Source organism: Cyprinodon tularosa, unplaced genomic scaffold, assembly GCF_016077235.1.
Source record: "Cyprinodon tularosa strain WSP-4 unplaced genomic scaffold, ASM1607723v1 ctg6, whole genome shotgun sequence".
NCBI classification, from domain to species: Eukaryota; Metazoa; Chordata; class Actinopteri; order Cyprinodontiformes; family Cyprinodontidae; genus Cyprinodon; species Cyprinodon tularosa.
This window is the reverse complement of record NW_024039340.1, coordinates 467,988-495,160: the sequence shown is the minus strand read 5'-3', so window position 1 is coordinate 495,160 and position 27,173 is coordinate 467,988. Positions and strand designations below refer to the sequence as shown.

The 27,173-nt window shown below is 38.0% G+C and overlaps 1 protein-coding gene across 1 annotated transcript in view; it reads left to right on the top strand.

Annotated features, from left to right (window-relative positions):
- The window catches only part of LOC119797819 (neuronal PAS domain-containing protein 3), a 464,035-nt gene that overhangs the window by 107,543 nt on the left and 329,319 nt on the right, over positions 1-27,173 (top strand). The window contains 1 exon segment of the mRNA XM_038307041.1: positions 13,695-13,793. Within this exon segment, the coding sequence (XP_038162969.1) occupies positions 13,695-13,793 (99 nt within the window).

The window sequence follows — 27,173 nt, the reverse complement described above, 5'->3', positions numbered from 1 at the left end:
ATGCCCTAACCAATAGGCTGTCACTCTCCTTGCACCCGATACCTGTGTATGTCCAATTAACACAACAAAACAGCTCTCCTTAAAACAAGTCCAAATTCAGGAAATCCTCTCAGATCTGTGTTGAAGAGAACTTACTGCACAGCTCAACCAATTTCCTTCTCTGTCAGTAGTTAACGTTGCACTGTTGCATCTGGTAATACACAGCATAAAAGCAGTTCAGGGTGCATCTGAATGATTAAATTGCTATTAAACATTCAGATGCACATAACAGCGATTAGCAACAAGGCTTTGTCTTTGGTCCACTCTACAAAGCCTCAAACTCAACACTATCTCTGACATGTTGAATTGATAATGCTTCCTGGATGGGAAGTGAAATGTATTCAAACTTGGAAACAAAGTCCAGTGGATTGTTTTTTTTTACTTTTTTGGAATGACTATGACCTGGATGACTGAGAATCGTCACCTTTATATTTTCTACTTCTCCATTGAAGAAAGACTGCCTAAACCTGAAGCAGGACATGATTGCTGACGAGGGACATCTGTTCCTGTCCTTGGTTATGTATTGGCTGTTGCGCCTGTTGTGCATTTGACCCTGCTCTGGAAGTGCTTGAACACTCTCATAGCAAGCATAGGGTTGAATAGTGAATAAACACCAATGTGTGCGTATGTGTGTGTGTACTTGCACGAATGTGTAGCTTGCTGCTAAACGGACACATTTTCAATCATATGGTTTATTCTGTGGAAATTGTTAAAAACGAGAAAAAAAAGCCAGATTTTTGCGGCTCTATGGGCTACAATAGGACAAGCCAGGATTAGTTTCTTTTTCATTTTCTGCGAATGCGTTTACGTGTTGGTGTTTGTGTGTGAGTGTAAATCCGTATGTGTATGTATTCCCAGACAATGCCCTGGTAGCCAATTTGTAATATATAGTCAGCCTTGAAAAATGGCCCAGATCTCTCCTTCGCTGTCTGCAATTTAGCTCTGCCGGCGCCCTGCAATACCCATTGTGTTGCCTCCCACCACTGCCATTTTAGCTTGATGGAGTGTGTGTTTAGAACTACTGTGTATGTGTGTTTGTTTACTTGCCTATGTGTATTTCAGTGGGCTTTTACCTAGAAGACTGTCGATGGTTGTGGGTCAACGTGCACAAACCAGGGACATTGTTCATGCACAGGTTATTGAATTTCTGCTCATGTAGTTTGGCCTATATCATTATGTGTGTTTTTGTGGTACTGCATTGAAATGTTTTCCCTAAAATTGTATTCTATGCATTTAATTTTTACAGTGGCAAAGCAATTTTTTTTTTTTCAAAATTATAAAAAAGTTGCCTTAATTAGCATAAAAACTGAGAAAAATATAGAGAGTAATAAAGGTTGAACATTGAAAAATGTAATAAGACAGGAAAGTGAAAGAGAGACAAAGTAATAATGTGAGAAACAGGAATTTCTCTATGAGAAAAAGGAATTTATCTGTTGGAACATTAAGTAGAACAGCAAAAAAAAAAAAAAAAAAAGAAACACACAGAAGAAAAAAAACAAAATTAAAAGAGTCTGTGCAATACAAAAAAATATATATATATTTGTACATCTCTAAAAAAAAAAAAGTTGACGTTAATGGGTTATTCAGAAAAAAACTGATTATGGTAAACAGAGGTGTAAAAGGAGTTTTCTACAGTTAGTTAAAAGGACAAGGGGAGAAGAAATTACCTTTGTAGGAGTGGAGCAAATGAGAGGAAGAAATAGAAATAAAAAAAGGAGAAATTGAGTAGAGATGTGATGTTGCTGAAAGAAATAAGTGACTTTATGAACCTCTTTCTTCTCTGGAGATTGATTGTTTTACCACAGCACAGGTCTTTCCTTAATAGCAGGCACAGGGGTGGGTGGTGGGGGGAATAGGTCAGCTGGATGCGTAAAACTTCTTTTAGTAAAAAAAAAAGGCTGAAACATTTTAGTAAAGAACATTATATAGCGCTGATTTCATTGCCTCATGCATATAGAAATTAAAAATAAAAATATTGTTATATTGTGTTATATTGTGAATCTGTATTAAAAAAACACGTCTGATGATTACTGTAAGAAAAATGGCTGTGGATGAATTTCTCTCAAAAAAAAAAAAAAAAAAAAGTTTTGCATAATTTCTGTACAGAATTAGTTTTTGTTAAAGCCACAAAGGAAAGTTTTGGCCATAAGCAGAGGAAAGTGTGTAATTTGACTTCTGTGTGTCTATGTTTGTGTATTTCATCTCTTTTTTTTTTCCTTAAAAAGAGGGAAATTCCTTGTTTTGATTGCCCTGGTGCCTAACTTGGACATCATTTACTTTTCCTTCCCTGATTTTCCATGACAGCACAACTCTTTGTTCCATCATCTGCGGCAAGTAATCTAGGTCCTGAAGAAATAGAGAAACCCAAAGCTTTCATACTTTCATTAACATTACTTTTTGTTCATATGGTTTTTTGGTCACTTGCAGTTTAGCCAGTCTCATATACATAAAACATGACCACTGACCTTCAGCGAGTTAAGGTCTTCAGAATTTCTTGGTTCTTCTTGGACCTCCTGGATAACATTGTTTGAGATCCTGTACTACTGACTGACAACAATCAAGAAAGTAGACAAAGAAACAAGAGCTGTCATGAAATGTAAGACACAGAAGCTTCATAATAAATACATGGATCAAATTATACCCTTTCCCACTGGCCGAAAAACCCATCCAAACCCAGGAATAGTCAGCTTTTAGTGGCAGTGGGAACAAAAAATGGAATGAGAGCATTGTTACGTGATACCACTGATTAGGGGTGTAAATAACAACCGATCCGATGCATCGATACGTCCGCAAGAGAATCGATTCATGTTTTTTTTCCTCTGGTCTATTTTTATCCATTTGCTCCTGGGCGTAATTCTCCCTCCCGTGCTGCGGTGGCGCTAAGCCTATTTTGCCCTCCTACTTCGCTTCCTGGTTATACTCTTACAGCAGTGTATTGCAGTGAGCTTGATAAAGAAATTTTTGATTTATGCTCAATATTGTAGCGTACTCTGTGCTACACACTTTTGGTCTAGATACAGCCGAGGCGGAGAGGAAGTGGGGGTGAATTTAGTCCGACGACGGAGGGACATGAAGGCCAAAAAGAGCGGGGATCAAGGTGGAAAAAGGGTCCCAGCGTTCTCACGCACCTCACTCTTCTAGTGGGTCAAACTTCACGAGTTGTTTTCCGCAATTTCGGTCATAAAAACAAAACAAGCCGGCCTCCTGTCTGCGGTCAGGTACAATTTGGGAGGAGCAGCGGAGCGTCTGCGAAGGGGGCGGGGACGTCTGGAGCCGAGGTATTGCATTGCACTCATTGCACTCATTTAATGCAGTATTTTTTGATGCAAAGCCTTGCAGAATCTATAACGCAGGGGTATTATTATTTTTCAGTGAATGAGGTTTTAATAGGAATAGGTGGAGTACAACTTTTCTACTTCTCTTTTTTGCTGTTGTTTCTAAAAAAAAAAAAAGCATAACGATATTACAGCTTTCATTGATTTATTTCAAATTTGAAACATTTTCTAGCCTGTAAGGTGAAAAAAAAAAAAGAACCAATTAATCGAATTGTTTCGTGGTGTATTCTTGAGTATCGAAAATAATCGAATCGTTGGGTCAGGAAATCGATACTGAATCGAATCGCCATGATGGGTGTGATTTACACCCCGACCACTGAACGCAAAGTTCGGACGTCAACAGACCACGCTAGCCACATTTGAAAAACTCTGTTTACATTTGTTAAACATGGTGCAGCTCTGGGGTCTATTTCATGAAGCAGGTTTACTAAAAACTCTACATTTTCTAAAGCTGAAATAAAGGAAACTCTAGGTTTTCCGTTTCTTTTAGAGAGTTTACTCAACCTCAGTTTCAGTCACCATAGTAACATTTTCCTCGGACCTAATCTGGTCAAGAGCAGGTTTTGTTCTGTAAACTCTGTTTTCGCTCGCCTTACAGCCAATCACCAACTGTCGTAATTTTGTGCATAGGAAAAAATAATAATTTACTATGTTCTTTACACACATTAGGTTTTAAATACAAACATGGCATGTCCATTTGATGAGCATCTTATTAAAGAATGATGAGCATTAAATCTTTATAGGGACAGGATTCTGCAACTCAGTTGACAGGGCATGAGATTTATTTGTTTTTGGTTTGTTTAATATGAGCGAGATGTTGATCATTTTATTTTTATTCATTTATTTTTAAAGTACATGAAAAACTACTGAAATTTTCAGATTAGACATAAATAGATCCATTAATTCCATGTGGGTAAAGGAATTATCTCAGGTTTAGGATTCACTCGGTGATACCAACCTACTGAGCCTACTGGTAAAATCTGAAACCATTCAATGGGACTGATAACGGATAATAACATGAATTACAACATGAATCAAGGCTGCACTTTAAAAAAGGAAATTGTTTACAGAGCTGTTCTAAATGAAATTTCTTTTTGTTTACTCTTGTGTATACAAAATGATATAATAAATCTGTCTAAGGAGAGAGACGAGCGGCAAAGGACCACAGGTCGGATTTGAACCCGGGTCGGACACGTAGATGACTAAGGCCTGCATGGGTGATGCGCTCTGATCACTGTGCCACCTGCACGCCCAGGGTTGACCCATGTTTGAAAAACACACATTAACCTGGTATTTTCAGTGGGAAAGAGGCTTTTAAGACTCAATGACAACTCTTACAGACACCAGGAGCAAATGCAGAGGAGTGTATTGATAGACAATTAGTCAGAATTAAGGAAAAACCAGCAATGAGCAATTAAAACCAAAAGGAAGCGTGGTGAAAAGCATGACAGAAACGAGTGAGAGCAAGGATGAGATGAGCTGCAGTTATACCTAGTGTAGCCAGAGTTAGTTAAGGAGAGAACAGCAGGAAATATGGGAACACAGGGAGGAATAAAACATAATGATATTACAAAACGTATAAAATTGAAACAAGGATAAATGTTACAAATGAACTAAAATGGCTGAAACTACACAAAATAACTTAGAGAGACAAACGAAGACAAAAGAAAACAATTTTTTTAAGATGAATGGGAAGTCATCTTAGAGACTCAAAGCTGACAAAAAGTTGGGGGGGGGCATTAGTTGAGTTACTGCTGCCAACAACTTGGCCCCGTCTTCCAAATTATCTGTATTTGACAAAGGTTTTGTCTGAGCTTTTACTTTAATTAAGTGTGTCAAAGCGTATCTATTATGTAGTGGTTCTCCTAGATAAACTCACTAAAGGAGCTAGTTCATTCACTGACTAGAATGTTCTCCCAGATATATGCTCCTTGTTCTTTTTCTCTCTGTTCTATCTTCTCAAACCATCAGTCAGTCAGGATAGGCTGTCTGCTGGAGATTTCTCCTCGTTATAGATGTGCTTCCCTTAAAACTGATAGAACATGCATGCTTGGTTATGTTGCTAAATGCTAATCCAGGAATTCTGAAAATCAGTGACTGAAAGGTTTCCTCCTAGAAAAACACTTTGTGAAATTAGTTTGTAATTAAAGGACTATTTTTTGTCTCACACTAAGTCCTGAGATCAGAGTGGATGAAGAATAGCACAAAAAGCACAGATATTTCTCTGGTGCAGGAGGTCAGTTAGGCTACATTCACACTATAGCCTCAAGTGACCCAAATTAAATTTTTTGTGCACATATGCGACCTGGATCTAATCTTTTCATGACATTGTGAACAACATAGATCCGATTTTTTCCAATGTGACTCAGGCCATTCGGCTATACGGTCTTGAATCTGATACGTATCTCATCTTTTCAAAGACGATCTGTGTCGCATTCATCTGAACTGAACGCCATTAATACTCAACAAAGGTCCCTACACTGCGAAAACAACCTAGAAATGAGTAAAAATTCAATGTATTTACCTTGAATTTGAGTAGAAAAATAAGATGAATTGCTAATCGAAGGCGTATTTTTACTCTAAAACTAGGATAATTAAAAAATGTGCACTTGCAATAATCTAAGGTAATTGTTTTTTCCTTTTTTAAATGTAAATTGTCTTGTTCCAATGGCAAAGTGTCTCAGTTACCTACTAAATTCAAGAAAAAAATTACTTGTTTTTAGAAAAAAATACTTATTTAGATTAAAATTTTTTGAAGTGTACTCGGTGTACTGCTACACAGAAACAGGAAGAAAAACAACACTGGGGGACGACAATGCGGAGAGCAGGATTTATTTTTAACGATCCATAAGATTGTGTTGTTAAAGCACTGACTGAGGTTGGGAAAGAAATAAGAGATTGCAAGATGTGCTCCAGCACTACCATCTGTTTTTACTTCCCTGAACGCTTGTTTGTGACGTCATTGTGTCCTCTACTGTGCATGCGGGACACTTTGTGTGAAATTAGTTCACACAGGAGATCACATACAAGTCGCATATATTAGGAAGTGTAAACAACCACACAAAAGAATGGGATTTCACAAAAAAATCGGAATCGAGCATTAAAGGAAAAGTCCGGTCAGTCAATCAATGGATTATTATTTATACCAAAAATAAGTCATTGATTTAATGAATTTAACGTTAATCAGTAAAAAAAATAAAATCGATAATTTTCGTCACAATCACAACCCCTCACTCCTGCTATCTTCCGGCAGTGACGTCACAGTGCGGTAAGCCTAGCGCCATTCTCCCAGCTTTACAAGCAAAATCAATGGGAACTACTAGACACATTTGCAATCAACAACAATTGTTGACGATTTCAAGATGACTTCATTGAAATTCGCGAGAGCCATAGTGAAACTGACAATGCCCACGTGCATGGCAGCTGGATGTTGGAATACATCGGGTAAAAGTGAAAAAGAAATTGTTTTTTTCCCCTTTCCGATTCCTGATCCTCCACGGACGGGTTCGTCGTTGGATTGCCAGCTTGAAGAGGGAGGATTTGCCATCGAACTTCTGGCCAGAGAAAAAACACGTAATATGTAGCCAACATTTGGAGGAACAATGTTTTCAAGATGACTTGGATAATAGCGCGTTGTGACAAACACCACATACAGCACTGGGACTTGATCAACAGCCGATACCGCACCATGACATCACAAACCGGTGGGTGGCAGTAGTGTTCTTTGAAAAACATGGATGCCTCCAGTAAAGCACATTCACATGAAAATTACTCTGAATTAAAAACACTCATCATTTATTGAACAGTATGGAATAATTTCATATTTAAAGTACTCTCAGATGTTTGAATTCTGAATATGATTGTACTTTCCCTTTAAGGCCTGCAGTGGGGACGAGGCCTAGAGACCAGCATAAGGTCCCATTGAAGCCAATACTACACACGCACTCATTTTGCCAGTGCCCCTCTTCACTAAAATGTTTCTTTTTGTACCTACACAAAAAAAAAAACTCAAATAAAAAACAATATTATTTAAATTGAAAAAATGAAGTTACACAATTTAGAATTAATGAATTGTTGTACAGGTGCTGGTCATAAAATTAGAATATCATGAAAAAGTAGATTGATTTCAGTAATTCCATTTAAAAAGTGAAACTTGTATATTATATTCATACATTACATACAAACTCATATATTTCAGATGTTTATTTTGTTTAATTTTGATGATTACAAATGACAACAAATGAAAATCTCAAATTCATCATATCAGAAAATTAGAATATTGTGAAAAGGTTCAAAATTGATGGCCCCTGGTGCCACACTCTAATCAGCTAATTAACTCAAACCACCTGCAAAAGCCTTTAAATGGTCTTTCAGTCTAGTTCTATAGGCTACACAATCATGGGGAAGACTGCTGACTTGACAGTTGTCCAAAAGACGACCATCGACACCTCGCACAAGGAGGGCAAGACACAAAAGGTCATCGCTAAAGAGGCTGGCTGTTCACAGAGCTCAGTGTCCAAGCACATTAATAGAGAGGCGAAGACGTATGAAAGACATGGGTTTCTGCTGTCGCATTCCTTGTGTCAAGCCACTCTTGAACCACAGACAGCGTCAGAAGCGTCTTGCCTGGGCTAAAGAGAAACAGGACTGGACTGCTGGTGAGTGGTCCAAAGTCATGTTCTCTGATGAAAGTAAATTTTGCATTTCCTTTGGAAATCAAGGTCCCAGAGTCTGGAGGAAAAGAAGAGAGGCACTTCATCCACGTTGCTTGAAGTCCAGTGTAAAGTTTCCACAGTCAGTGATGGTTTGGGGTGCCATGTCATCTGCTGGTGTTGGTCCATTGTGTTTTCTGAGGTCCAGGGTCAACGCAGCCACATACCAGGAAGTTTTAGAGCACTTCATGCTTCCTGCAGCTGACCAACTTTTTGGAGATGCAGATTTCATTTTCCAACAGGACTTGGCACCTGCACACAGTGCCAAAGCTACCAGTACCTGGTTGAAGGACCATGGTATCCCTGTTCTTAATTGGCCAGCAAACTCTCCTGACCTTAACCCCATAGAAAATCTATGGGGTATTGTGAAGAAGAAGATGCAATACACCAGACCCAACAATTCAGAAGAGCTAAAAGCCACTATTAGAGCAACCTGGGCTATCATAACACCTGAGCAGTGCCACAGACTGATCGACTCCATGCCACGCCGCATTGCTGCAGTAATACAGGCCAAAGGAGGCCCAACTAAATACTGAGTGCTGTACATGCTCATACTTTTCATGTTCATACTTTTCAGTTGGCCAACATTTCTATAAATCCTTTGTTTTTATTGGTCTTCAGTAATATTCTAATTTTCTGATATGATGAATTTGGGATTTTCATTTGTTGTCATTTGTAATCATCAAAATTAAACAAAATAAACATCGGAAATATATGAGTTTGTATGTAATGTATGAATATAATATACAAGTTTCACTTTTTAAATGGAATTACTGAAATCAATCTACTTTTTCATGATATTCTAATTTTATGACCAGCACCTGTAATTACTTTTATTTTAATGTATGTTCACTATGTCTACTAGGGGTGTAAATCACATCCATCATGGCGATTCGATTCAGTATCGATTTCCTGACCCAACGATTCGATTATTTTCAATACTCAAGAATACACCACGGTTTGATTCGATTAATCAATGAATTTTTTTTTTTGACCTTACAGGCTAAACAAAGTTTCAAGTTTGAAATAAATCAATGAAAGCTGTAATATCATTATGCATTTTTTTTAGAAACAACAGCAAATAACAGAAGTAGAAAAGTTGCATCAAAAAATACTGCAACAATACTGCACAAAATCAGTGCAATGAGTGCAATGCAATACCTCGGCTCCAGACGTCCCCGCCCCCTTGAGAGACGCTCCGCTGCTCCTCTCCCGAATTGTAGCTGACCGCAAACAGTGCCGCAGACAGGAGGCCGGCTTGTTTTGTTTTTATGACCGAAATTGCGGAAAACAACTCGTGAAGTTTGACCCGCTAGAAGAGCGAGGTGCACGAGAACGCTGGGACCCTTTTTCCACCTGGATCTCCGCTCTTTTTGGCCCTCACGTCCCTCCGTCGTCGGACTAAACTCGCCCCCACTTCCTCGCCGCCTCGGCCGTATCTACCACGCTTCAATATTGAGCATAACTTAAAAATGTCTGTGTCAAGCTCACTGCGACACACTGCTGTAAGAGTATAACCAGGAAGCGAGGTAGGAGGGCAAAATAAGTTTAGCGCCACCGCAGCACGGGAGGGAGAATTACGTCCAGGAGCAAATGGATAAAAATAGACCTGAGGAAAAAAAAACATGAATCTGTTATCGCGGATGTGTCGATGCATCGGATCGTCAGCTGTTGGATTGATGCATCGATACAAAACGATTATTATTTACACCCCTAATGTCTACTATATCTTTTCCCTGCAATGATAAGTGGGATTGCTTGCAGCTCAAATTATTGCTGCTTCCTGTCAGATATTAACTGTTTTGCTCTTAAGTGAGTCTCTTTCTGAAAACCTCATTAAGGTTCTTGTGTAATCAATTCTCAGGGAGAATTGAATTTTCTCTTTTTTTTCTTTTTTTTTTTTTTACAGTTTTTCATTCTCCTGAATAGATGCGCTCCCTTGTCAGGCATCAAGAGATCTCTGGACATACGTCTGTGTCATTTCATTTGAAAATCGGTCCTTTATGTTTTCTCTTTAAGCTGTAAACTAAAAAGGGTTATGCTGGCACAGCCCTCACTTCAACCTTTGACAAGAACAAAAGTGGGAAGCTTGCTTCAGAAAACTGTTTTACAGTAATACTAGTCCACAAAACAAGAACGCCAATGTCAGTGGTTTCATGCTGTGCTACACAGTTCAGTAAATGTTTTCCTGAAAGCCGGCATTGCTTCAGTCTTTCTTCTTTTTCCGTTACTCTCCCAGCCTCACTTATTCTGCCTCAATCTCTCATTCTTCCTTGTCTTTTATCCAATTGATTTTTCCTGTGCTCCTTCTTTCAGTCTTAAAAAAAAAAAAAAAAAAAAAATCCACATCCACATGAGTTTTGACAGCCTGTCTTTGGTGGGTGTGTAAAATTTGAATATTTCTTCCAGCAGGGACTGTCACTCTGGGGTGGCTTTGTGTTTGACTCTGTCGCTTTGCCTTCCTCTTAAATCCCACTCGGCACTATTTAGCTTTACTATAAATACATAAGTCTAGAAATAAAGCAGCTAAGCTAGAGCTTTTTATTTCTATGCTGAATATTTTAGAAAGCAGGAGCCCTTTACTCAGCTGGCAGGTATGTCCTGAAATCCACCAGGCAATTTTATTCTCCTTTTTTAGAGATTTCATTTTTACCAACCTAAAATCACTGAAATTAGGGAATGCTGTTGCTTACTAACATGTTACCTTCACTGCTTGGTTTAACAAGCTTAGACTTAGAGACAGACTTAGATTAGATTTTGTCATTTTGTAAACACAAGTGTAAACAAAAAGAAATTTTGTTAAGTACAGCTCTGTATATATGTTTAACATGCTGGGCTGCTTTTGCAGCTTTGACATCTCTTTCTTTTTTTTTTCTTTTTTGCATAGACTTGCTAATGTTGCTATGGACTAACTAGTGTTTTCAGAAATTGGACTTTATTTTGTGGTGGTGCATCGATACCGATACCAGTATCGGTCTGGGCCCCGATCCAGCACTAAAATGGTGGTATCGGCGAGTACGGACAAATAGGGCACTGATACCATTTTGAGAGACAAAAGTTTATATAACTATTGTCAACAGGGCCGTAACCAGGATTTTTGAAATACTGAGGTCAAACTTTGCGATAAATTTTACTTGACAAAAAAACATCCTAATATGGTCACTTTTTAAAATATATTTTGGAAACGTGAATAAAGAGAGTTAAATCGGAGCCCATCAAGGAGGTGATTATTAAGATGTTTATTATAACAATTCCAAAACTCACAAAATTAGAATATTTGAGTGAGTTAGTGAGTATGAGTGTGAGAATGAATGTGAGGGAGTGAGTGTTATTTTTATCATCATCATTATACTATATTATTATTGTTGTTGTTAATATTGAATTATTATTACCACTATTATTATTGCCACCATCGTCACCATGCATGTGCATGGCCCTCTAAATGAATCAAATGACTTGCAATAATATATCACAATAGGGTGACCAGATTTGGGTTTCTGAAAAGGAGGACATTTTTTTTCCTGAACCGAGCTGTCAGCTCCGGGGGCTGGTGCTGGTACTACGGCATACGGGAGCAGGGAGTCAGCAGGCGGGGGGAAGCATGGGGGCCGCTGGTGTCCAGGCTACCTTCACCTCAAAGGAGTAACTTTGTGATTGAAGTTGGTGGGGACACTCGGGTGGGGGCTCATGGACCTACTGTTACACTTTCATTAGGCTAATTTTCCAAAAGTTAGCTCAAACATCTATTTATTGAATGCTTTCCTATTTTTGAGAACACAAGACAACCATAATATACTGATATTTACATTTATAGGTAGTTAGAGAGATGTTTTTTAGTGCATTATAAATATAGGGCCCAAAAACATCAATGCTTAAAAAATAAACATTTGAAAAAGAGCCGATTCCAGTACCAAAATCGATATTTTATTAACCTATTTACTAATATGATGATGCTAGAAACAAAATTTTAAGATATGTAGAAGCTCTGCAGTCTGATTCTGTCTCTTCAATAAGAAAACATGTTAATTTTAACCTGTAACTGGGAGTCATGGACCTCTGGGAAGTCAAGATTTTTTAACTAGTAAAGAAGAACAAACTGTTTTCTCAAGCTTCTGGCATTATAATACTAACTTGTATAAACTTACAATCTGTTGCCATTTTTAGCTGAAACAGCTCCGTATGTCTAACGAACTGATTTTTCTGTGGCATCTCTAATTTTTCTAACCAACCCATCTCCTAAATTTTACATAAGCAATTTTACTATCTAATAATTACTATATATATATAATAATAACTACTATATAAATTTACTATTGAAGTAGCTGCTGATTAATATTCACTGAGTGCTGCTGTGTGTCTCTCCTCCAACCACATAGCTACTCTCTAAGCAGTGAAATGCGACTGCAGATCAGATGTCTCAAAGGGACAGATTTGATGATGTCAAGCCGAGATGCGGGACATGGGAGCAGCGCAAAAGAGGAAAAAAAAACACAGAATCAAAATGCTGAACCCAACCTCTGTTACCTCCGCTGGCTCCCAGCCCCCATCCACCGGGGTTCCAGCCCCGGTGCTGACAGCTTGGTTCAGGTGCCCAGTGTTTTTCGAATACGTGCTTCACTGTATTCAACCAAAATCCCGGACGATTTTGAAATTCCCCCCAGAAATTTTTTTAGGTATGGAAAGTAGGAAATGTCAGGGAAAAAGAGGAAGTCTGGTCACCCTATTGTGAACTTATTTTTTTTTCTAACAAATGAGAATGCATGCTGATCTTTCCACCAATCAAAGTCAGAACAATTTTCATCATATAGTTTGACATTTCTCTGAATAAAAAAAAAAAGAATAAAAAAAAAAAAGGGAAAATACCAAGGACATGACCTCTGTGTTCTCAATGCTGTTTACTGGGCTGAATGTAACCCATTCCAGGTAGGCAATAAAAAGTTTTAATGGATTCACTTTGTATTAGTCCTTTTCCTTCTTAACAAAGGTAGACAGCAGCTTGACAAAGCCATGATGGCAATGATTTTACATCCAAATAGTATGCAGTTCTTCATATATACACATACACATCAATTGATGGTATCGGTATCGGCCAATACTGCACAGCCAGGTATCAGTATCGGGGCCAAAAAATGGCATCGGCACAACACTAGTATTTTGTCTCTGAAAACCCCTTTTTTGCATAGACTTGATAGTGTTGGACTGTATTTTGTCTCTGAAAATCCCCCTTTTCTGCCTAGAAGGTTTATGGTTTTATAAATGTATATCTTTTCATTGGAGGTTTGTATTTATCAGAATTATTACAGTAGGTGACTTTTTTCCCCCCATTGAGCTAAAAATGCCCACGTTTTATAAATTTCACACATGGCAACATCAAATTGTTCAACTTTCGCCTAAATATCCAATATGTTCCTGAATGTGGTACCTGTATGTTGTAGTAAACTCTTTTGTTGTCTTTTGGATTTTTGTATTCAGTTTCCCTTTTTAAGATGATGCTAATTTTTTGTTTAATTTCTTTTTTTTTCCCCAACTTTCCCTATTTCCTGGTTCTGTTTTCCAAGGCTGTTGTTTAAGAACTTTTCCACGCTTTATCTTTGTGTGTGTTTCACAGTGACCCATACTGGGAGCGGCCGTCTAATACAGGCAGCTGCTCGACTGCCCGGCCCAAGACCCTCCACCTGGCCGGCCAGCAGCATACCTCCTCACCATGGTAACGTTGACCTCAGTAGCTGTAGAATTAGCATTTGGTATAGTTGTTTTGTTTTTGTGCTATATATGAAACAAGAACAAAGAATTAATGATTATTAGGACGAGGTTGCTTTCTTTCTAAGCAAAGTCTCCCTTTGTGTCATTTTTTTATCACATTTACCAGATACATTGATTAGATGAAAATCATTTTAGACCTTATTTGTCTCTAAGCTAAAACGATCTTTTTTCTTGTAAAGGTCATAGTTGCTCAGAGTTATAAACAGAAGAAAATAAGTTTTTGGTCTTGTAATGAGCTTATATAGTTGATTAAACTAACCCTAAATAGTTTACAAGCTCTGAATATACTACTAGTATGAATTTGAATATAATTGTTAAACAGAAAGTAATCAAAGAAGATACTTGCTAATTGACAAATAAACCAGATAATGCTCCCACTATTCAGTAAAATTTTTATAATTGCTTCTATTTAATTGGGAAAAGGAGCGATTTAATATTTTGCTGCTGTTAGAATGATATATGTTTGAGTAGGGAGGTAATAATCTAGGATGTACAACATTCCTTTTATAAAATCAGAGTCAGTGATGTCAGGAAGTTATCCAAATAATTTACCATTTTGTTTTGTCAGTTAAGAATATTTAAAAACAATTACAACTAAAAGCTATTTTTTAATACAAGAACTACAGTTTAGAGTCTGTTTAAGCTGGAAAGGTTTTGGCTTACACTGAATAGTTTATCACAGTGTTGCGGAAGACCAAAGAACAAGATGGAATTAGGAACCACATAATATGTAGTATTTTTTTTTTTTTTTGTCTTTTTGTGGATTACCACTGTACAGTGACAGCCATTCAAAATGGCCCTTTCAAGTCAAAAGCCAGCCGAATGGCAGGAAAATCCCCTCCAACATCCAGCCACTGGCCTTCTCCTGGGCTTCCATATTTTTACTCCAAATCCATCCTTTCACTGAATTACAGGGTCTGACCAAGAAATGACGCTCCTCTTTAAATCTTAATGACTACAAATCATGACAGAAATAATATTTTAGTATAAAGATTGATGTTTAAAAAGGAATTGTAGGGGATCAGCTAAAGACCAGCCAAGGGCCCAACGAGGAAAGTGAGGAAATTTTGAATGGCTACTACTGTAAGTCTAACAAGTCATTATTATCAGTAATTATCCAGGCGATGGTCTAGCTAGTATCTTAGTCAATGGGACGTGGCCCTCACTATATATAGCAAGATGAGAATGTGTGTGTTGGTTTGTTTTGGCCTGTGTGGGTGCTTTGTTTACGTCCATCTTGTTCTGCCTTAGTTTGATACTAATGTAATGTGCCCATGTAAGTTTGAACGCTCACGTCTGGAGGGTGAAATTGAGATAAATGGTGGAGCAGCTGCGTGGCCCAAGATATCCTCTCTACCTGTCTATTCTACTTCTATACATATATATGAGCATTTCTGGGTGTTAAGGGCTGTGCATTGGCTTTGATTGTGTGTGTTTTTATTTGTTGAAATGTAAACATTGGTGCCAATCTTCAGGGTTTGTACGGGTGCTGGAAATCCTTGAAAATGCTTGAATTTTGACATTGTGTTTTCAAAGTTTGAAAAGTGCTTATATTTTGGATTAAATGTCTGAAAATGCTTGAAATTGTAACTATTTCTGAATCGTGTGTTTATTAAATGGAGAAATAAAATGTTGGAGAGCCCGAAAATGAAACCTGCTCACTTATGTGTGACTGCGATCTGCCAGTCTATTTCCATGTGTGACTCCGCCCCCTGAAACCACTACTGCACCATGCCGGGAGGTTGTCGTTTCAATGAACGTTGGCTGGAAGATGAAAAATACAAATTATGGATTAAACGGGGACAAACCCCACAAGTTGCCTCTTGTAAAGTCTGCAAAAAAGATGTGCAGCTTTTCACAATGGGCGAGTCTGCGCTCTTGAGTCACATGAAGAGTAAGTCATAGACTTTTTAAGTAAGCCAACTGAAGTAGCCCACTACACCTTTGGTTACTAGGCTACCTCTACTGTACTAGAACTTGTACAATTCGTGGCTGACTGAATACTTTTTTGCCTAACTGTACAACAGGCCACCACTTCGAACCAAGATTCAGGGTTCGTACACCTTTTCCAAAGTCAAAATCAAGCACTTTTCAAGCACTTTCAAGATCCATTTTAAGACTTTTTCCAGCACTTTACGGAACCAGTTTTGCGCGGATGACTGCCGGGGGGGGGGGTTGAAATGAATACATAAAACTAAATCCTATCTTAATTTGTCAGAGCACACGAGGCAGATATTTATTTTCTATTATCACTTTTAATTAACTACTTACCTTTCCAGTTCACCGATGATAAAGACGACGAACACGTCCCCCCCACCCCCATCCCACCCCCACGTCTCCTTGGATGATCAAAGAAAATTACTCCTCTGCCATGGCGTAGTAATATAACCAACCAGAGGGTGTCGCAATTCTGTATTATCAGCCGTAGAGTTATCAATGCTGTTTTAAGGTCTGGGCCTGGCAATGAATTAAATCTTCAGTTTTTGGGGGTTTTTTTTGGATGTTGGCAAGGCGGTAGCGTGAGTTTGGCGAGGCGGCCGCCTCACCAAGATAGTGCTGCGGGAAACACTGCAATACTAACATTACATTATCACACCGTACTCTCAGTCACTCAGTAACTTAGCCTGTGAATTCCTAGCTAGCAGTTACTAGCGTAAACAAATAGGCGCTAACGTTAACATGTACTTCCCATCCTGGAGGCTTTTTCAATTCGACTTAACAGGGGAACAGAACACCTCACCTAATTATCTAGGCCAACAATTCCCTTTAATGACCCCCCTTTCAGAGACATAGACAGGTATGGGGCATTATTGCAGACTTACAAAGGAAGCCAAATGATCCCCATTCCAAAGGGGTGGACCCGGGTCAAACGACTCGGGAAGCGGCCCGCATTAATATCGCCTCTGCTCTGATTGGCATACTGTGGGAACGCCGCTAATTAACGTGACACCATTGAACGCTGATCTACATGTTGCTCCTCATTTATTACTTTCCTTATTTCTGTCTCACTGTCGACATCATCAACGCTAACCCAGCGTGATGGCATCACCAGACATGCAGCGGCGGGGGCACAGAGACCATGCAGCGTCAAGCGAGGCTTCCGACCTAGCTTTTTCTCCAGTGTAAAGGGAGCGATATGCCGATTGTTAGCAGGTCGACCAATGTTTGAGAAACACCCATAAACCTGGTATTTATGCTAATATTTGAGGCTGTGGACATGTGTCTTTGATGCAGATGATGCTTTCAAACAGAAGCCATTAATACCGTTAACAAGCGGAGGACAGAGTAGTTTGTGGGAGACCAAATACATTTTTGCCAATAAAATTTCACAAAAAATTTCAAATGAATTCTTTAAGAATGTTTACACCCAATTATTACTCTCCTAAAATATGATTTGAAAAGAACACAGAAAAAGATAGCTAACGGGACGAGCACATAGGATGACCTCACGTAAAAATATCACCAGAAGGATTGACAGTTAGGAGTACCACTTATTTAGATGCTATGATTTGTAGATCGGAATAAGTTGAGCTTAACTGAGCTGGAGATGGAAGGATGTTGACTTTTAAAGGACTCTTTCGTTGTAAACCTGAAACTGCTGTAAATTGCTCTTTCCTTGTAATCGCTGCTTTACTTTTACTCTGTTATTGCGACCTCTGTGTGTCTGCTTTGTGTCTGGGAAGCTTTGATGTAGACCACAAAAAAACTCCTGTTTTTTATTACCAAAACAATATGTATGATTTAAATGTGATTTATTTGGATCCCATTGATAATGCAGACCCTTCCAGTAAATAACATGAGTCTCGCCGCTGCCCTTCTATGACTGTTTGTTATTATTCCAATTAAGAAAGAAAAATAACCTCTTCTTTACTGTATAATGGATGTCAGTGGATTTGCATTTTTTCCATTTTGCTTTCTGGTGTTTGTTCCCCTACTCCTGTCTATGTCACCGTTCCCTCTTCCATCTGGTTCACCTTTGTATTTTGCTTCCTCTTCATGTGTCTCACTCTCTGAGTTTAGATGGCGGGGGTGTGATGTTCTCTGATGTGAGCTTCTCTCCAATGTCGTGTGACTCTACCCTAGTGTGTCGCTGACTTTGTTAAACTTTTTTTCTTTGATGCCACACCTTCTCTTTCTCATTGTCTCCTTTTTTATAACCTACTTTCACCTTCAAATTTTTTCGTCACTTCATGAAACAGTAGATTTTTCTCCTCTCCACCTGACTTTTTTTGTTTCAAAGAGAACATCCCAAATTTAATAATTTAACCTTCTCTCTCTCTATCTTTCTTTTCTTTTTCTATTTTTTATTCCCCACCAGTATCTTTGTCTAGAAGGAAACATGTTAATAATAGATTGCATAGATTCGCTCGCGGGTAAAAATTTCTGCGTATGTGTGAGCACATGAGCATTAGATGTTCTTCGATGTTATATTTTGAAATGTGTGCTTATAAATCCTGACATTCTTTCTCTCTGATTGCACCAACAGTAGGAGTGCTTGTCTAGACACATTTAATTTGAATAGAACTAAAGGTTTAAGCTTATCTAACCGAAAGACAGCTTTTTACTCCTAACAGAAGAGGGTTTGTTTTAGGATTCATTAACTACCAGCTGCATTTACAGACTGCTCCATTATATCATTGCATTTTATTTATGTTGTTGTTGTTTCTGTTTCTTTTAAAAAGGATTGAAATTCACTTGGTTTCATTTCTAACAATCACCCTCATTTATAGAAAACAAAATTTATATTTGATCAAATACCGATCCAGTGTGAGTATGATGTGAATTTTACATTTTACCATTAGGCAACACTAGGCAGTTGCCTAGGGACCCAAGTTCCTGGGGGCCCCATAGAACTCAGTTTCCATGTATGGTTAATACAACTACTACTTATTTGTGCACATTAATCATGTTTTTCATAAAAATCCTTTCACTAAAATGTCATCAGAATTAAATGTCATAAGTATTAAGTGTGTCTCAGCCCATTTGCTGCACATGTTCAGAAAGATCCAAACAGCAAGCAACAAGAACAGCGTTGCCAACTTAGCACTTTTGTTGCTATATTTCACAACTTTTCAGACCACTCTAGCACTTTTATTTCAAAAAAGCGACTGGTGCCAAATCTAGCAACTTTTTTCTGCTACTGGAGACTTTGGCAACAACCAGTGATGGGCAGTAGCGCCGCTACATGTAGCGAAGCTATTAGTTTAACTACATTTTCCAGTAACTTGATCGTAGCGTCGCTGCTTTATTTATCAAGTAACTTTCCTGTAGCGACGTTATTGTTTTGATCAAGTAGCGACGTAGCGTCCACAAACGCTACAAAATCCAGGGCAAAACTAAGAAATGAAACCAAGTTTTCTATTTTGAAAAAACAATCAGCCACAAGCTACTGTAAATAGCAGTTTCAGCTGACGCTCTTATAAGTGGTGTAGTAGCACAGGCACACTCAGTAGGGTTAAACAAGCGCACCCTTTCCGAGCCTGTCGTTCTATTGGCTGGAAAGGTTGCTAGGCAATGATCCAACTGCAGTCTGAGAGAGCAAAACAAATCCGCAAGCAGAGCCTACGGATTTGCGAGCGTAACAGAGCGTGGTTTGTGCGCGAAGAGAAGGAGGCAAGCGAGAGGAGAAAATATCTGTGCAAGAGGGATTAAATCTGAGAGAAGAAACAAAGAGAGAAGAGAAAATATTTGAGAGAGAGCGCATGTTTTAAGTGTGAGCATTATAAGTTTTGAGAGCAAGAAAATGAAATTCTTTTCTCAAATTGAAATGATGTGCTCTTGCATTATGGCAGGATAATTCTCCCTTATGTGCCACTAAGATACTCTAATTAGAGAGCAGTAGTGAAACTTCCATATTGTATTTTCATGGCCTAGTTTACCTGACAGGATGTTTACATAAATCTGTTTTTAGGCTGTGCACAGATAAGATTTTTTATGGAGGAACAGCTCTACCGTATATAAAATAAATACATAAATAAATAAATGCTCAATAAATAAATAAGCATTCAATTAATTGCCTCCAAAAATACAATGAATAAATATGTAGGTAGAAATTAAATTAAATGGTGAGACATATATATATATATATATATATGTATCTCTTAATTAGCTTCTTTATTTTTTCACCTTCTTTTGTAAACAGTTTTGTTTGTTACTTGAATCAACTGTTTAATTGAGGTCTTTTGTAGGGTTTTGTTTTCCCTAGAGATGTCCATTGAATGCAAACTCATAGCCATGTCTCGGTGTGTAGAACACTACACAGTACCTTTAATTTGGTTCTAATAACAGCAGATTGTTTACTAGTTTGTCTACTAGTAATTACTTTAGTTTTTATTTTAATGTGCTGATCATAAAGCAATGTTTACACTGTGATATGTCATTGGCTGATCTTTAATAAATATTTTAACTAGTGTGTCAGACTCATTTTGAATTGACATTAGGTTGGTACAACGTTAAGTAGCTTCTGATGTAGTTAAGCTACTTTTAACACATTAGTGTAACTTAGCTTGCTATAATTCTTTAGGTGGTAGCTATTGTGTAGTGAAGCTTAATTTATTGTTGAGTAGCTGATAGCTTAGCTCACTACACTGGACAAGTAGCTTGCCCAACACTGGCAACAACGTATAAAAGCAACGAACTCTGTCGCCTTTTTGGAAACACTGTAAGGAGCAATCGGCTAAGCGAGCGTAGTGATTGGAAAACTCTTTCATTCCTTTAGAGACAGCATGAAAAGTCAGCTGAGTACAAAACATAGAGAGGAAAACAAGAAGAAAAGGGACAAGAAGAGAGGGACAAAATGTAGGAAAAATAATGGATGTCTACTCTATTAAAATTTCTGTCTCTTTATAATGGCTCTTTTTTATGTGTTCAATTCAGTTTATTTATATAGCGCCAATTCACAACACACATCATCTCAAGGCACTTTACAGTTTAACCAGATCATCCAGTCAAATTGATTCAAGTTTTCTATCTAAGGAAAACCAGTTGATTGCATCGACTCATATGCAATCCCTCACACTAAGCATGCTTTTAGCAACAGTGGAGAGGAAAAACTCCCTTTTAAAAGGAAGAATCCTCCAGCAGAACCAGGTCTTAGATTCAAGTAGGCTAAAATTTGTTTTGCTTAGGATTTTCTGTATTAAAATTGTGTTTTACCCATTTTATATGATGGTCATGAATTTGTGTTACATAGAAGTTATGTAGAGCAACGTATTTTAACTGAATTTAAAGAGTTGAAAAATTATAACATGAGGAGCGATTTGGTAAGAAGAGCCATTTCTTTTAAAATTTACTAAATAATTTTACTAATAGATAAATAAATATTCAATTAAAAGGATAACTTTACCCATGGAATACAATTTCTGTTTGTTTTTGAAGCTTTCATTCTTTATTTACCTCATAATTTATTTGATTTTTTTCTAAAAAAATATATAATATTCTGAACAGTCCAAACACATATTACCATCCTGTGTGATTGCAGAAGCTTATAACATAATCACATAAACGTTGAAATAAATGAATGTATTTCAAATGTCATAAAAAGATTAAATTCTTAAATTCTTAAAACAAAAACAAAAATACCTAAAAAATAAATCTTTAAATAAACAAGATTAAAAATAAATCAGTCATAAATTAAACAAATAGATATTAAATAAAGTATGGAAATCTAATTATGTATTTCATATCTTGAAAAATATGAAAATACATACACGTTTATATATATCTGATGTAATATTTATTTAAAAATAATACAGTATAATGGAATATTTATAGATTATTTGTTAATAACTGAAATTTTGAAATGTTGGAATAAAACTGCTTTCTATACTGAAGAAGATAAAGGTATGTTGCAAAATAAGATAGGTATAGGAATTTGTAAATCTTAGATTGGAAGTGTAAATAAAAAAAGAAAAAGATACATTATTGGAGACCTCTGTTTTTTTTTCTGACGCTCAGAATCCAAATCACGTCAACAAGCCGAGACAAAAAGCTTAAGCAGATCACCTGAGGACTTCACATTCCTACACCTTTGATTTTTCTTTCCAGCCGCCTTTGATTCGAACATCATTTATGATTTAAAACTGAAGCTGATCTCTTACTTTAATTGGATTCAGATTCTTACGGCTCACAGACTGGAGGCCCTTGGCAGTTGGTTTTTGGAGACATTAGGGAGGCAAAGCAGGTGCAGTAGTGCTTCAGTTTACGTATTAATGATTTAAAGCTCTTTGTAGTTTTAATTTTTTTGCTTTAGCTAAAACATGTTTAGAGAGTTTTGATTTAGTTTTTAATAGTTTTGCAGCAATACCGATCGGGCCGATCCAGCATTAAAATGGTGGTATCGGTATTGGCGAATACCAACAAATGGGGCACCGATACCATTGTGAGAGCCAAAAGTTTCTTCAACTATTGTCACCCATTCCAGGTAGGCAATAGAAGGTTCTACTGGATTCAATTTGTATTAGTCCTTTTCCTGCTTCACAAAGATTGACAGTTGCTTGAAAAAGCCGTGATGGCAATTGTTTTACATCCAAGTAGTTTGCAGTTCTTCATATATACACACATCAATTTCAAACAGATGTTATCGGACAAACCAGTGGGGTCTCTAGACAAACCAATGTAGATGTGATTTATCTCTTCCTGATACAGGGATATGTACCAAAGGCTTTTAAGGTAGCTGTAATTAAACCTTTACTTAAAGGGGAACTCCGTTTTTTTTACATTGGGCCCTTGATTTTACATTATTGCATCATGTTCTTCTCACCCATATGAGTTTTGTGTCATTTGAAACTGTTCTGAAGATATTCGGTTAGGTTCTATCCAAGTAACGTCTTCCTATGGGCAGCAAGTTGAAGGCACAAACTAAACTGTTCATAATTTATTCTTTATGGTACGCCAGCATTCATAACATGTAGGCCAATCACTGTCCCCCAGACATCCGTGGTTATATTTTTTTATATTTTTTAAACAAAGCGGAGTGTGTATGACGTAATCCGTGCGCGCCGGCTACCATTCATTCATCCTGTCCGCTGAACTGCTGCTAGTTTTACTCACATGCCTGGAAGATGTCTAGTGCTACTACCACAGATGATCTCTCTCTCGAAATGGAATTGAACGATTCAGATTAGCTCGCCGAATGAATAGAAGGGGTAGAGCGTAGCCGCCTGATGCCCGGGCTGCCTGTTACGACTCCAGTCCGGCACGCTGATGACGCCTTTCGCCCACAGACTGCTAGAGTGGTTAGGTGGATGGATGGCATTAACAAATGTTAAAACACATAAAACACATTCCTACAGTAAGTGAAAATATAGCTGCTGTGAAGCACTCTGGAATAATAAAGTCAAGAAACCACAGTAAAAGTTAATGTATTTGTATCATCTATAGATGACATTTATGTTTTGCAGATTAATGATCACTTTTCTGAACTTTCAGTTCCATAGCACTTTATTTCTATAGTGCTTAAAAAAACAACACAACTGACTAAAGTGCTGTGTAGTAATGTATAAGAAAATACTGGAACAGTTTTCCTATCCGTAATTGGCTGCTAGGCTTTCTCACCAACAGACCTCAAGTCAGTCCGGGTTGGACAGAAATCCATAGTCTTTCTATATGTGTTACCCTTGGCCTTTTTATTCTGACTTTTACAATTGCACAGCAATCTTCTCAGGTCACTTGCAACACGTCAAATTATTGCATGTAGTAAAAAAAAAAAAACATATGCAATCTGGCGCCTCTTATTTAAAATCATCAAGCTCTTCTCTCACTTTTTGAAATGTTCCATGGATGGGCATTAAGTTCAACTCAATTCAAAAGAAACAATTAGGTATCCATGCCTAAAAGTAAAAAAAAAAAAGTAAACAGATCAATGCCGTTACAGCATGTCTGAAATTCTTTGGCACCACACTAGTTGTCAAACTACTATCAGGAGTAACAGAATGAAAGGCCTCCTAGAAGATGTTGAGAGAGGACAACAGGGTTGAGACAGATGATCTCATACAGGTAACCAGATGCTCTAGAGAGGAGTGGAAAACTGGCTCCAAATGATCAAATGCAGCAAGACAGGGGACCAAAATAATCATTGGAGGAAATAGAAATAAGCCCTATTGTTCAAGAGAAAATAAAAAACAATTTACAGAGCTGTATGGAAACTTCCAGTGGGATGGGCTCATGAACATTAAAGGAAAAGTCCGGTCATATTCAGAATTCAAACTTCTGAAAGTACTTTAAATATAAAATGATTACATACTGTTCAATAAATGATAAGTGTTTTTAAATAAGGGTAATTTTCATTTCAATGTGCTTTACTGCAGGCATCCATGTTTGCCACCTACCTGTTTGTGACGTCACGTTAAGTTTTCTTTTTTGAGTTTTCAGTTATACTTTGATTCATGTCTTTCTGTTTTCTAGTTAATTGGTTTCATTTCCATTTTGTGTTATTCTAGTTATTTTTTATTGTATTGGAGTTCTTAGGTATTGTTTGCCCTCTGCTGCCCTCCTGTGCCAGTCTTTTTTTTCCCCTAGCTCCCTTCTAGACTCCTCTGTCTAAACCTGCTCCCACTATGCTGATTAGCCTGGTCTTTGTTCAGTCTCTCATTCATACACCTCATGTCCAGTCACTGTTTGCTGGTTCCTTGTCGTTTTTGTTTTGTTGCTCCGTTGTCTCTTTGCTCTGTGTGTTCACTCTGATGTTTCTGGATTTTTTGGTATTCAGTATTGCGCACTTTCGTTTGGTTTGGTCTGGTTTGGTCTGCCGCGGTTTCCGTAGACTCGTGAACGCGCTTTTAGGAAATCCTATACAGTACTGTTTATGCTCTAAAAACATTCTAAATGACTTTGTTTCGAGTAAATTATGGACGCTACCCACTCATGACACTTGGAATACATTGGACGAGCAGTATGGAGAAATATTGACACGTTTTTTGTGGACTTTTATGGACCTTTCTGCCTCAGGCACCATAGACCTCCATTATTTGAATGTCAGCAGACAGCAAGAAGCCTCCCAGATCTCCAGATGCATTTGAGATATCAAAAAAGTACTCCAGAGTGTTGTGCAGCATGGGGGTGAGTAGAAAATGAAGGCTAATCATGTTTTGGGTGTACTATTCCTTTAAGGACTCAAGATGTACTCAACCCATGGTTTAAGGATTTAAAGCACATGGCAAGAGCAGAGAGAGAAAATTCCTGGGTAGCCTGAGGCCCTGCTGCAAAAACAGTGTTAAGATACCACAGTAAAAATAGCCACCTTCCCGTTTCAGACTCTGATTCAGATGAGGAAGTCCTGTGTAACAGGCCGATGAAATGAGAGCATAATCCCCCATTAGCAATACAGAGTCCCTAGTGCAATAGAGGTCCAGTGAAGCAGGGACCTACCCACAGTTGTCTGTCCTGGCCCAGCATATATCTGATTATCCACGCTATTTATGTCCCACATGAAAAATGCTGTCTCCCTTCCAGGTCACATAGTGACAAAAAAAAAAAAATGCCTTAAAGTATCAAAACGTGAGCAAGTCAGTTTATTTGAATAATTGGCTGAAAAGAAAAAATAAGCATTGAGGAAAAATATGAAATTGCTCATTTAATTAAAATGTTGATTAAACAGTTATAGCATAAATTTGTTGCTTTTGGGGTGGAGAGCTTGAGTCCCTTTGTTTTGGAAAAACACGTCTCCAGAAAAGCCTTTACCAAGTCTAAGATAGGATGAAAGATAGAATCCTCCATCTTTATCACTATTTCTATGATCAACTGCAGATGTGATAAAAGATTAATAAAGAGCAGAGCAAAGTAGCATTTCTAAGCAATCTTCTTCTGTCCACAGCGTACCAAAACAATTAATCAATGTATTCCTTTTCTATTTAATATATTTCTATAACACCAGTTCACAACACATGTCATCTCAAGGCACTTCACAGTTCACCAGATCATCCAGTGAGATTGATTCAAAATTTTCCTTCTAAGGAAAACCAGTTGATTGCATCGACTCATTGACTTGGAGGCAATCCCTCACACTAAGCATGCCTGTGGCGACAGTGGAGAAAAAAAAAACTCCTTTTAAACAGGAAGAAGCCTCCAGCAGAACCAGGCTCAGTGTGAGCGACCATCTGTTGAAGCTGGCTGGGGATTAAGGAGACAGAAGCAGTCATGCAAAAAGAAGCAAAGATACAAAAGGCAACTGTCAACCAGTGCCACCTCCAGGAGACACACAGCCAGGCAGACGAGCTCCGAGCCAGCTCCCATGTCAGATGAAAGGGCGCACATCCAGCCTGTCAGTCAGTATCCTACAAAAAATGCCAAAAACCAATAGTTTTTAGTTTTAGATCTATCTGCACTCTTAGTGCAAACGCTTCTACACGTCTATCTTCACCGTTTTCAACATCAAGGTAATAAAGGACCCATAGAAGAGCTAGTTGGTGCTCCATGAGGTTTCCACAAACATCAAACTTTCAAGCCCACCTATCATCACTGTCAAGGCTGATTCTGAAACTGCACACAGTGTGTCCAGCAATTTGTGGCCAACATATAATCCAGACAGAAATGAATGCAATCTCTTCATCAAAGGCAGTAGAATGATGCCTCCAGCTCAGCTTTCACTGTGACAACAATTACCAGTTTGAGACAATGTTCGTTAAACTAAACATTGTCCTTGCAGATGTCTACTCCTCAAAATTGAGGAGTGTAAGCCTAATTGTTAGAGCAGAGCACTTGTGCTCTGACAAGGCTTCAAATATCCGGTTCGATTCCCACAGCCTACACTCTGGGTTTCCGAGCAAAACCCTTAACCCCCTGAATGCTTCCCAGGCGCCACACAATGGCAGCCCGCTTTGACAGTTTAAGGCACCAGTGTCTTGATTAGAACATTCTTTTTGCGTATAATAGCAAAACATGTCCTATTTTGTTCTATTTATTCCATATACAGACGGTTTTATTTGGTGATGAAGGATCTGGCATTTTGACTGTAGTTTTAGATGTTAAGCTCATGAAGGATTCTGATGACAAAATTGCATCCGCATACATTGGAAATCAGATTTTCAGTTTTTGTTATGTTAAGTTCAAGTAAAAAATTGGCCAGGTAGCCAATAAGATCAGACATTTCTTCATCATCAAGCAGTGAAAGACATATTTTCTAATAGGTCTTCTACCTAGTTTCTTTTGAGGAAAGTTTTTTTCCCCAAAAAAATAATCAAGAAACAAAATGAACTCCTCTTCACTGTTACATTTAGAAAAGCTTGACAAACTGGCCTTGTGAGGCATTTGGCGATGCTACATCAGTTATGCAGATGCTTTTGGACCTTTTCGGTTTTGTCCTGCATCCTTGAGACAGGGATTTGTG